The sequence below is a fragment of the Sturnus vulgaris genome, chromosome 4 (assembly GCF_052056855.1).
Source record: "Sturnus vulgaris isolate bStuVul1 chromosome 4, bStuVul1.hap1, whole genome shotgun sequence".
Classification (NCBI taxonomy): domain Eukaryota; kingdom Metazoa; phylum Chordata; class Aves; order Passeriformes; family Sturnidae; genus Sturnus; species Sturnus vulgaris.
In genome coordinates this window covers 11,879,274-11,891,808 of record NC_142246.1, presented here as the reverse complement: position 1 = coordinate 11,891,808, position 12,535 = coordinate 11,879,274, and the positions used below count along the sequence as shown (strand labels likewise).

At 37.2% G+C, this 12,535-nt stretch overlaps 1 protein-coding gene across 7 annotated transcripts in view; it reads right to left on the bottom strand.

The window, feature by feature from the left end:
- The window catches only part of JAKMIP1 (janus kinase and microtubule interacting protein 1), a 144,552-nt gene that overhangs the window by 51,779 nt on the left and 80,238 nt on the right, over positions 1-12,535 (bottom strand). For all 7 annotated transcript variants that reach the window (XM_088163124.1, XM_014895335.2, XM_088163123.1 and 4 more), the window contains 5 exons: positions 6,686-6,895; positions 5,890-6,009; positions 4,004-4,150; positions 3,252-3,392; positions 67-126 (listed from right to left, as the gene is read on the bottom strand). In XM_088163124.1, coding sequence (XP_088019250.1) covers positions 67-126; positions 3,252-3,392; positions 4,004-4,150; positions 5,890-6,009; positions 6,686-6,895 — 678 coding nt within the window. The remainder of the gene's footprint in view (positions 1-66; positions 127-3,251; positions 3,393-4,003; positions 4,151-5,889; positions 6,010-6,685; positions 6,896-12,535) is intronic.

Sequence of the window (12,535 nt, the reverse complement as noted above, 5' to 3'; positions counted from 1 at the left end):
CTTTAAATTCAGGCAGTATTTGAAAGAGGTGTTGTTCACAGAAATGCATGAAAAAGGTTTGCTCACCTTTGGAGGCTTCAGACTTTTCCTCCTCTGTTTTTTAGACCGCAATAACCGTTCTCTTTCCTAGAAGGAAAGAGAACATTTTGGTATGGGTTTGTTTTAAAACTATACTTAGATATGTCTAACACAGAGAAATATCATTAACATTTTCTATAAGCCTCCAGTAAAACTAACACAAGGTCTTTATCCTTTTGAATACCACCATGTTACACCACACTGTACTGCAGCTTTATGCCTTTAACAAACAAACCTTCAGCCATGTACTTCACGCATTTGATGGGAAGTTGGCAAAGAAAGGTTTTTTTAAATACTGAGCACAGATTTCTGACAGATCTTTCTTTTACCAAGAAGCTCACTATGGAAACAGAATTCAGAGTGTCACTCCAGTGTTCAACCATCCTGAAGAAGCAGGTCGGCAGCCAAAAATTAGTTCAGTCTTAGTAATTAAAAGTCATTATATCAGACATATTCTGATATACAAACATGCATGTGCAGATACAGTGTTACATCTGACTTATCCTGGTAGGGCAAAAGTCTCAAATCCAAAGGCACTCTCAGTCTGTGTCAACTTAGTCGCTGTCTTTTTTCTACTCCAGCTTTGTTGCAAGATCACAATAAACTATACCATAACACGAGGAGGTCATGACTGGAAATGCATGATTTATGTTCATCTAAATCCAAGAATACTGCCTTAAATTCCAAAGGAGAAGAAGAGGAAGAGAAGGTAAAAAATGCGAAGGAGCAAGCAAAAAAACCCCAACAACAGGGGAGGCAGGTGCTCTGTCTTCTTGGGTTTTTTTCTGATTCTTTCCTTAGCTCTGCATCTTTGTTTGCAGCACCTCTATTTTTAAAAGACAGATTGCAGTTCCAAGTGCTTCTTTAGCAGTTATTGCTCACTGCATGGTATTGTTCTATTCAGTTATTTGCTTTGCATTCAGTTCAGAAACTGGAAAAACAGGAAGCTCACAGTAGAAATCACAATAAAATTATTTATCAGTACATTATTCCAGGAAATAAGTTTTGGAAAATGCAAAATAACTGAGAGAAGTACAACAACTTACATAGCACCTTGAATACATGTGGTTTGAAAAATAAGGAAAAGTATTGACTGCCAAGGTAGAATGGTGCAGGTGTTTCAAGCTGCAGAATAATATAATATTTTAAGCTAAAAATACCAGACAGTTGAATTTTATACAGTTAAAGAAGAATGCTCTCTTCTCAGATGCCCACTTAAGGCACAGTTCCTGCTTTAAGTGGGGTATTCTGTCACCCAAGCAGGTGCCCAAACAAATGCAGTGCAGAATGAACAAACACTTCCAAAATCCCAGTCTTTCCTGTTTCTAATCTTGTTTGTAAGAAGACTACTTAATTTACTGCCTCAATATAAATCAAGCTACCAGAACAATATTAATACCAATTAAAAGCCACCAGCATCTTTTGCAGTCATCTGAGTTTACCTTGACAGCTTTCCTTTTAAGAACTGACCAGAACAGTTGTGAAAGAAGTCACGTTGACAAGATTTCAACAGCATCAAAGACACCCTACAGATGACACTGTTAATCAGTTCAGACAAGCCTACTGCCTAAGACTGATGTTCTCATTTCTGTGTATCATATTGGTCTAAGCTGAGTTAAGGTGATGATTTTTATATTAATCAGATATGGGACATTTGGGTCATTCTTAGTAACTGTATTTGTAGTCTGTAGAGGTGTGGTTTGGGCCAGAAAAGAGAGCTCAAAAGCAACAGTGCACAGAATTCCACTGCATTCACATCAAAGGCAAAGGCTTAATTAGTTTGTACTAGAACCAAAGAAGCTTTCTAGTTAAAAATGCAATTAATTTCTACAAGTGGAATAGTATTCGTAAATAGGAAACAAAGCAAAAATGAAGCAATATTTTAAAATAGTTGTTTATTTTACTTTCACACTAAACACAAGTTGATATTATTTGACCAAAGTCAGGATACAATGTATTTCCTCATATCACTAGCTGAGTCAGTAAAAAGAGTCCTTTCACACCCACTTTGCACTGAAATAAAAGTGAGGTTATATCTGCCACATACTGCACATCTAATGTCCTACCACCAGCCCTGCCTAAGCAGTTTTATTTGGAGGCTAAAGCAGCATCGCTCTATGGACCAGACCCTACATCATAGCATCTGAGTAACATCCTACTGCTTGTAACATTGTGACAATGGAGAATGCACACAGATATCGAACTTTGGCACTGATTTCAGAGAAAAATCCTGGGTCAAAATCTCAGAGGAACTGCCAGAAACTGGGACAACGTTCCACATACAGCAATAACACACCTTCTTGTTTTTCCTTTGTGGAGCTTCTGTTTTTATTTTCAATTATATATCCAATTGTTTATTTTTTTTTTTTTATTTAGAGAGAAGGCTTTTGAATTCTTTTTATCATTTTCTAGCATTCAGTAGTGCCATTTGAGATGTCTGAGTCTGCCTGAGTTCCAGATGCTGCTCCAGAATGGCAAGGGTGTCTCAGAGATTATGTATAACTTCTGCCAGCACCAGAAGGGTTTATCACAAATTGCACTAAATAGCACTAGACACCTCTAATACAACTTGAAAGATTCCTCAAACACAACTTGAAGGGTTCCTGATCAAACACTGAGAACATCTATGAGCATCACCTTCAGAAGCCTTCAGAGTCAGAGGGCAGCAGCTGTGCAATTCTAATCCTAAACCATGCTGCTGCCTTTGGTTTGATGAACCATACTGAGTTCTCCCCATCTGTTTTAAATATAGCTTAGACTGTAGAGATGCTTAGACTGGTGAAATTAATGCCACCATGTTTCTTTCTTTTAGAACTTCTAGACTGGGGGAGTGCTTGGGTTTGCATCCAAAACATTTTAGTCATTAAGTTTTGGAAAGTCTCCTTTACTCAAGTTCATCATCTGTTGACAGCCAGTTTTGTAAGTAAGGTCAGTGGGCTAACAATGCACTTTTCTTCACAAGCAGCTCATAATAGGTAAATATTTTAAATACAAAGATTCATACACATTCAAAAAAAATTCATTCACTACCTGAGAAAAAACGAAAACCCTTTGACACCAAAAAACTATTTCTCTATCACTACTACAACTGGAGTTAGAACATTCCTCTCAAATCCTTAGCTTGCCTATAGATGTGTGTGCATGCACATGTGTATACCAGTCATAAACATTACCACTGTGAGATCATCAATAACATGCTGCTGTTCTTTGACTTGCAGTCTAAGGAATTCAATTTCTTGTTCCTCTCGTGTGCTGCTGAGATCATTCAAAGAAGTGTGCCTCTTCAGTGCCGGTTGTGCAGATAACTTTTCTTTCTACAAAAATAAAAAACATAAAGAATGTTTTAAAGTGTCTTGCTGCAACAGGAGAAAAATCATCATGTATGATGTAGCAACCAAGAATTCTTTGAACTCATCAGTGCATACTCCACTAAAACACAGGGCCTCTTTCAACAAAAAACCCCTCACATTCTATATGCCTCTGTGTTCATCTCTCATGTAAGATATTTTGAAACAGAATCAAAGAACAGCCCGGGAAAAAAATTAGCAGACAAGGGAACTCAGTGGTCTAGCATAGTGCATGCACTCAAATTCAGTTCTGACTTCTGATCATAAAAGCTGTATTTATTAAAGCTGATTTTTAGTCATAGCTTTTTACAGCCTGCAAAAACATTTTATCTATCTGTGCTCCTTTCCCTTAATCAGTGTGAATTGACATAACACAAAGCACATGCCACTCTGAATTTAGAATATGAGTATTCAGCTGTATTGTCTGGATTTGACAGTTGCACCATCCCACTGTGGAGATTAATCAGTTTGTGCTCGAATAAAAGCCTCAGAAGCACTTCCACCTCAGAGTAACTGTGTGCAATGTTTTCTCATAACATGACGTCGGAGGTGATTACTTACCAGAGATAGTTACTTACCAGTTCTACATTTTCCCTCGATAAATTTTTTATCTTCTCTTCCATTCTCTGGATACATTGTAACATATCATCATTTTTTTTGCTCATCCTCTTATTTTTTTCTACCAAAGGCTTCAGCTGACTTTCTGTCTCCCGAGAACGTTTCAGCTGCAAATGGCAAAGGAATGAAGTTAGCTGTGCTTTAGTTTACCTTTGAAGGAAAGAAAAAATAGGCGTCTTTTCACTTGCCTTTCTTAATTCAGAAAGTTTAGGTCTTCTGCTAAATGGCATCCAACATACACCACTGCTGAACTAAGAACTACAGCAGTCCAAACAAGTAAGATACGACGTTCTTGTATTGTCTGCCAAAACACTACATCTGGTCACTGGATTTTGTTCTTGGCAAACACTTATGATGATCCATAGCATCTAAATATATATAAGCGAGTTGTGACCAACTTGTTCCCTAGACAAATTGTTTTCACCAATTTAGCCATCTCTTAAGAGGAGGACACTTCCTCCTCTACTTTAAAAAACCCTTTAACTAATACATAATTAGAGCAATGAGAAAGTCAGCCAGAGGGCACAGATTCAAACTCAGCATTCTGCTGACATTTTCAAGCTGCTCAATATTGCTCCTGTGGTTTTATGATGTTAGACAATTACATGAAGCAAATTATTGCTCTTCCTTGCGTTTGTGTGTATTCAGTATTTCCCTGTTACTTCATGAGCTGTTTTTTTGAAAAAAAATCCATTTTTCTCAGTCAAAAGATGCTTAATTTTTCCGAGTTTTATCTGGAAAGGAGAGATAGTATTTTTTTCCTGAGATAAGTAATAAATTCACTGGGTATTTGGTTTTCTGTTTCATTCTTGAGAAAATAATTTTCCACAGTGCTTAATCACATGGCCTTACTGATACTACTGATTTTATGTGTGCTCTTTTCTCATAATATAAAATCTGCTCCACATCTCTTTCAAAATATATTTCTTATGCCACTGAATCTTGAATCTAGAAAAGTACTTGACTGAATCATACATGCCGTCCATCTAGAAGGATACATTACAATACTTCAGCATTCTTCAGGGATCTTTTGAATTATTTAGGCCCTCAGAAAGGATTAACAAGGAGGAAGATGTCAATGTTTCACAAAGATGTCCATGTTTCACTCATTTAGAGGACTGACACATGGCACCACTTCAGCCCTCAGCATAATTTTAGAATCAGACACATAGGTTCCATCTTTTCAGAATAAGAAATCTTTTCTACTGCCACTAGAACTAGGGCATTAAAGGACATGGGTAGAAATTCCTGTTGTGAAACTCACCTCCCATTGCAGTCAATGGAGTTTTACCATTAACCTCAGTACAAGCAATTAAGTAGTGATAAAGGCTAATAAAATTCATTCTTAAAATTCTAGTCATATCCTTTCTTGTGTAAGTTGCTATCCTTCTCCTAGGATAATTTCACCTACTTAAGAGACTTCCCTTGAGAAATGGCAGATTTTTCATCACTAGCACAAGAAAGCTTTTTTAACTCCTAGCTAGCATGAGCACGTCACAAAAACAAATTTCAAAAGGATGAAAACAGCAATTTAAGTGCATAGATTATGCATGTTTTACACAACATCATTACACAATGCTGCAGGCAATATACCAGTTAATTTGATTATTATGACCCTAAAACAAATTTGTAGATTTTTATTTTTGTGGAACAGGAAAGATTCCATCCATGCCTCTACAGTAACAAGATTAATTTCTATAGAAATCTCTGTTACACTGAGATATAATTGATGGAGCCAACAAGGACCAATTCGTAAATTATTTATAACACTGACTTTCCAACATTAAATCTTTTGCCATAAAGATGCCCTCCCAGTCACCATCTGTGTTATTACTAATTAATTTACCAGTTCATTTCTTTCATCTGCTAGGAGAGTATTCCTGTCTTCCAGCTTTCTTATTACAGCATTCAGTTCAGCGATTTTTAACTGAAATCTCCGCACATCTCGTTCATCCAGATGCTGCTCCTTTACATCAAAAACATACAGATTTATAAAATTACTTTTTAAAAAATATTTTACTGTCCATATTTCAATATCATGGCTTAGCAAGTGTATTGTGTAAATTTAAAACAGACTCGTGCCTGAAAGTTTCAGTGTCTGGAAAACTTACTATAATTTACTGAAACACTAAATAATAAAATTCTGGGAAAATGTTTCATGAACAGCATCTTGTGAAATACATGTAAAGTTTAACAATTAAAAGAACAACTCGCTAGGTAAATAATATTTCATATATAGCAGATTGCTTCTCACCAGATTTCTTACTCTCAGCTAAAATAGTTCTAGTGTAAAGGATAAAGATTAAAATCACATGGCTCAGTTTCTGACAAGTGTAGTACCTATTTTCTAATTTAAAATATTAAAATATTAGAATATTAAAATATTCCTAAAGTAATGAAAAAATACTGAGGTTCACAACTCAAGATCACAGTGTAAATTACAGAAGTTCTATATCCACATATTTCTCATTATTCTTTGCAATTTTAGAGGTCCAAGAAGTTTTTGAATCATCAGTAAAACAACACAGTGCAGCACCAGGCCATTCACTACCATTAGTTGGTCCTAGCAGTAACCACAAAAGCAATGTGAACACCCAGGCAGTTATCCAGAGCTGAACTTAGAGCAAACATCACTTTCTTACCGGACTCCCCATCAGTTCGCTGATATCCCCCACTCCTGCAGGAAGCTCCCTCTTAGGACTGCTGTGGTATCGCTCTGCCTCCTTCACTTGGACAAGCTGCTCATCCAAAGCTTCTTTCTGAAGGAGCAGTTTCTGTGTATGGCCTGCCTGGACACCAAGGTCCTTCTCCAGAGCCAGAATCACCCTGTCTTTGCCTTTTATCTCATCCATCTGGAAAGAAATATAATGCATGAAGGAAGTTTCTGTAACATCCCCAAGTGCTCACTGCATGCAAACACACAAATTTGCAAAAACAAAGTTCTGTTTCTCTCAGAATTACAGCAGCACTGAAACTATGGCTGACAAAAAGAAAATATATGTCCTCTGTAGTCTTTTTTCTGTCCTTTAAAAAGGTCCAGCCTTCACTTGATCAAGAGTTTCCTTGGTCCAGTCTCAACTCAAGAGACAAACAAAATCAGATGCAAATATACAGCAAAACAGAATACATAGCCACTGAAAACATCCACTTCATCTGAGGATGCATACTCCTATACAGAGAAAAAAAGTCTGCCTTCACAATGTTTCAGCAAAGAAACACAACTACTACAAGGTAAGACAAACACACCCTCTAAAACTCACCTGGGCTTCGTTTCAAAGCTTGAGCCACACACATCTGCCCCATGTTGACTCCCTCTTTATTAGTGAACACCATATGTGGTGAATCTCTTCACAGACATTTAAAATTAGTAGCATATACATGCACAATATTTAAACCTAAAATCTTAAGCATACCTATATATTTTATGTGCCCTTGTTATAAGATTCAAATGAGGACTAGACTTTGTGTAGAAGGACAAAACTGCACACAGACCATTGGAATAAAGGGTAGGAAGAAACAGTTCTTAAACACCCTCTCTGGTTACTGAACTGTGTGTTCATATATCTCCATACCAAATAAAGCACATTGCTCGCAGTGATCTACTGCAGCTCTCATAGGATTTGTCCCTTGCAGCATCAGTGTTAAATTCACTTTGGTACTATTCCAAATGCTAGAGGAAGTGACAATCTGCAGCAGTTACTATAGAAACAGATTTCTTAACAAGAACATTAACCATTAACAATATATTTATTGGAACTGTGCTGTATCTCCTCCAGTTTACAAAGCTGTTTTCTTGACCAACACAGATGCATGGAATTTAGGAAGTAAGAGTATTATAATCTTATTTGAAGAAAAAAAAAATCATGAACTAGTTAAATCATACGTTTATTGTTTATTACAGTCCTACATTCATAGAAGTCATTTATGTCAAGTTACACCAAAAGAAAAAGGAAGGAAAAGAAAAAAAAGATGTACTAGAAGTAATTTATAGTTCAATCAAAGTGATTTACAGGATTAACACAATAAGATTACATGATGGGATGTAATTTGCTTCTTCAGGATTCTTGTCTTAATCCTTTCACAGTCTACAAAGCACATGAAATTAGTTGGTGTGCAGAACCTGACTGGGAGGAGATGGCTTGGCTGAACCATGATCAAAGATAAAAAGGTCAGATTTGAAGTGAATAAGCTGGTCTAGACTACTCTGAAGTTCTAACTGGAACTGATGAAGATTGGTTCTGATGGAGATTTCTTCCCTGATTTAGAAAATTTGCTGTGTCCCAACTCCTCGTACAGTAAATAAAAGCAATACTTCCCAGTATGCCAACTCGCATTTGTGAGACTTCCAAGAATGCCAAAAAAGGACTTGCAGGAAAAGAATGCAGGTTTTATTAATGGAAGAATTTGCAACATGCAGGATTTCAGAGGGACTGTGAAGTGAACAACAATGACAAAAATTAAGCAGCTGCCTCATTTACTGAATGCTATCTGTCAGGCACACTGATCTATCAGGGAGCCCTTGGGAGGAAAAAATGTCATGTAACTAAATACCATGGACAGTTTCGCTTTCAATGACACAGGTGCTCACACTGAACATCCATATAACTGACACAGGAATTTGGCCAGGCAAGGCACACATTGAATAAGAAGATCCAAGTTTACATACACAGCCCTGATTCAAGGCACCCTATTAGTAGCATATTTCATACTCTTCATGTTCTCACAAATAAAAGGTAAATGCAATGACATAGGCTTTCAGTTGGAAGAAAAAAGGAAAGCAACAATCTTGGTACATCTGCTACTTGCTGAACTGACGCTGATCCTTTGAAACAGATGTGACCAGTGCAGACACACCCATGTCAGCCTCCTCCATTGACCAAAGCACACAAGCTCACACAAACCAGAAAGAAATGCCAAGAAAGAGCATGACTTTGAGGTGAGGGTTAAGGGCAGGCACAATTCTCCTCTGCTTTTCCTATTACTCTTTTTCCTACCACAAAAATCTACATGTGGTCAATCTTTCAGAAAACAACAAATGCCTCATGTTTAAGTCAAGCATAAAAGTCTTTGAAACACTGATATAATAAAATAGTAATGGCTGCAGATCCTTTTTTATTTTGGGCTTCTATTTTAAGTTACAGGTATGCACTAGAGAACCTCTTACTCATATAAACATGTGCACACACACACACAAATACACAGAATACTGCAATAGTGCTTAGGTTTTTATAAGTACAAACCACCAGAACAAAGAATTTCTAAGCAACTAACTTACCAGAAATTGATAAAGATTATTAGAGCTGCATCAAGAATGCCTCAAAATTGTGCTTCAGAAGCATGGGGGTCAGTACAATTGTGCTCTCTTCAAGGGGATGGTTACACCCTTTATTCATCCAATCTAACTGCATTGACCTAGTTAATGTCTCCACTTTCTTACATCTACTGCAAAGATTTATACTCTTTTTCAGCCTTGCATGGTGCAGAGCAAATTTGTTCATGTTCCTCGCCTGCTTTCTTAACAGAAAGTGCACATTGGTCCAGAGTGGGGGAAAAAAAAAGGAAGAGAATTATTTTACAGCAGTGCAACATCCCTCAGTTCCATGTGGAAGAGATGGTATGTCAAGGGCCCAGGAGGCAATTAAAGAGGAGTCACATGATTAGGAAAAAGAGAGATGGTTTAGGCTTAAACTGAACATAAGCTGCCATAGAAGAAGACTTCAGTTTAGCCTAGTATTATATAGTCTAATAGTTGTAAAAGCTCAAACAAAATCTCCATGCCAGTTCTGTCCCACTGGAGCCACAGCTTGTTACACGAAGGCAAAAAGCTGGCAGCATAAAGTCCAACCAACTAATGTAATTAGGTATGAATTAGGTATGTATTTTAAACATATGTACTATGGTGTCTATTTTAGTGGGGAAAAACACATTTTTGTGGGGAAAAGCACATCTTCCATTACACAAATGAAAATCAAAATAGATTAATCCACCTTCCCTGTTGCTTGCTATTTTAATCAAGCACATGTTGTGGAAGCAACACTGTCGTAGCCAAGACTGCCAAAGAATCTACATGGTCTTAAAGAGCAAAAGTATTTTTTATTAGACTAAGTGACAGAGTTGATAAGAAAGCTTTCAGGCAAAGAAGTCCTTCAGCAGACCAGACTGTTTTCTACCATGGCATTGTACTTGAAGGACCATGTGACAACTGGAACCTGTGTACACTAACTCCCACCACTGCTTTCACAGATTCCTGCCTGTTCTGCAGCTCATCTGAGACCTCTCAATAAGATACAGAGGATAAATACCATCATTTCTTCCAACATATTTAGCACAATGACATCTCAATCATGCATTGGGCTCACACATATTGTGTAAATCAAATATGTTATCCCAGAAATTCCTTCCAAGTGTTGTTCCAAGCGTTGTTTAGGTTTCTCAGTTTAAAACAAATTTACCCACTTTTTTGCAGCTACCAAGTAAAACAGGGTCACAAAAACTCTCTTCTATATTCTCTTTTGCATGAATTTTAAAGTACTTTAGAACAGTGATTATTTTTCTTTATGCATTTAAGAGTGGTATAAATCAGTGCAAATAGTCTGTGGTAGGAGGGCAGTGGAGCAATGTGAGGTAAGAAGGTATTTTCAATTATTGGCCTTGAGAAGAAAAGTAGCAGAAATACCCTCTGAAAGAGGATTTAAAGAAAATAAGATCATTCACAAGCAGCTGCAGAGACAAATTACTGAGAAATCACCTTGAGTAGCATAAGTAACTCTGGAGCTCTTGGTTAAAATTAGAGCTTTTAAAATTTCATTTTTTCAGGGGTTTTGTGCTGTCAAATGTTAGATGCTGAACAGAGACACTACCTGCATCATGTCAGTGAAGAGCTAGCATTTACAGCCAGTATCAAAATTACTCAGTTTCTTAAGAACATGTATCTAACTGCCCCCTTAGAGCCAAGAGAAATGAGCAGAAATGAGTCTTTTAATAATATTTATCAAACATGAAAGAGAACCAAGTCAGTCATTAGAAAAAGCATCCCCTGCCAATTATGTCACACTTCAATGGCTACAGTGAAAGAAAGTCAGAGACCTTTGGGGGAACTTTAGTCTCTCATGAAGTTGAAAGAGAAATTCCCAGGGAATTAAAGGCACATCTATCAAGGCAATGACATATTCAGTTTCCAAAGTGGAAAAAGCCAGCTGCTGCATTGCCAAGTGTAAGACCTTCCTCTTTACCCATCCTTGTCAAAGTTATCTCCTAGCCAACTGCAGAACAAAATTCTACAGTGCTCTTCTCCAGTAGAAATTTAATTAACCTTTATACGAAGTGCCTGACACTGAAAATAGTGCTATAATGACAGAAGGATTGCTGGTCACTATGAAGAACAAAAAGAAGATGCTACTCAAAAAAGAAAAAAAAAAACAGGTAAAGATTGAACCAAAAAGAATTAACATCTTTTACATTTATAAAGGGACACTAAGACCTAACAACAATATCTCAAGCTGAAAACCCATATGAAGAAAATAATTAAAATATTCCAGAGTTGTGTATAGAATTCCCTACAACAGACATGGTCGGCTATTTAAATAAATGTTTGCTGCTTATTTGGGAAATTTAGGGGGAAAAAAGGACAAGAGATGTCAACCATTCAGTGGAGTAATAAGGGTCACAGACAGAAGTGGATAGGATTTACTCTTAATTTCATGTGTAACTTTTCTAAACCAACAGTCAATAATTTCCACCAGCAGCTTTTCCCACGTATTTTCCAGAGGGTGTAAATCTCATTAGAAGTTTTGATAAATTATACAAGAAACACCACATGGGCAGAAAATTCCTCTGATATAAGGTTTCTCACATCTTTCTCAAAAGCCAGTTACAACCTCTACTACTGGATTTTTCCTATTACCTATCCCAAGTGTTTACTGACAGAACTGCAATGAACAAGTGGTCAAAAAGATAAAAATTTAGCAAAACTAAGTAATACAAACTTAAGGAGATTATTTTTGTCCAGGCGCTACACCGTATGTAACTTTTGTGGGTTTTTAATATTGTTCCAAGTTTTTTAAGGAGATATAGAAGTCGAATTTGTGACCTTTCCAACTTTTTCGAAAATATTAAGAACAAACACAAAATGCTGAGCATGCACTATGAGAAAGGTTTCGGTTAGATCTGCTTGATTCAGGGGAAAACAACGTCTGCCTGGAATGCTGCCCTGTGAGCTGCTAAGAAAGAAGCATAAATCTTCAGAGGATGGAAAGTCAAGTATTATTTGCAGTGCTACAAAGCTGGAGGTGGTGAATCTCTGCTGCAGATTAGCTTAGCCTTGGAATGCAGCTGAAATACATGTCTCAAACAGATGGCAAAATCCAGGGAGCAGCCCACAATTTGATATCAGCAGCTGTGTGTGAAGTGCACGCAGGGTTAAGTGGCTGAGAAGAAGCACGCTGGCTCTACCCATCCCTGCACGACTGTCTCAGATGATTCAAAGCTCAGCT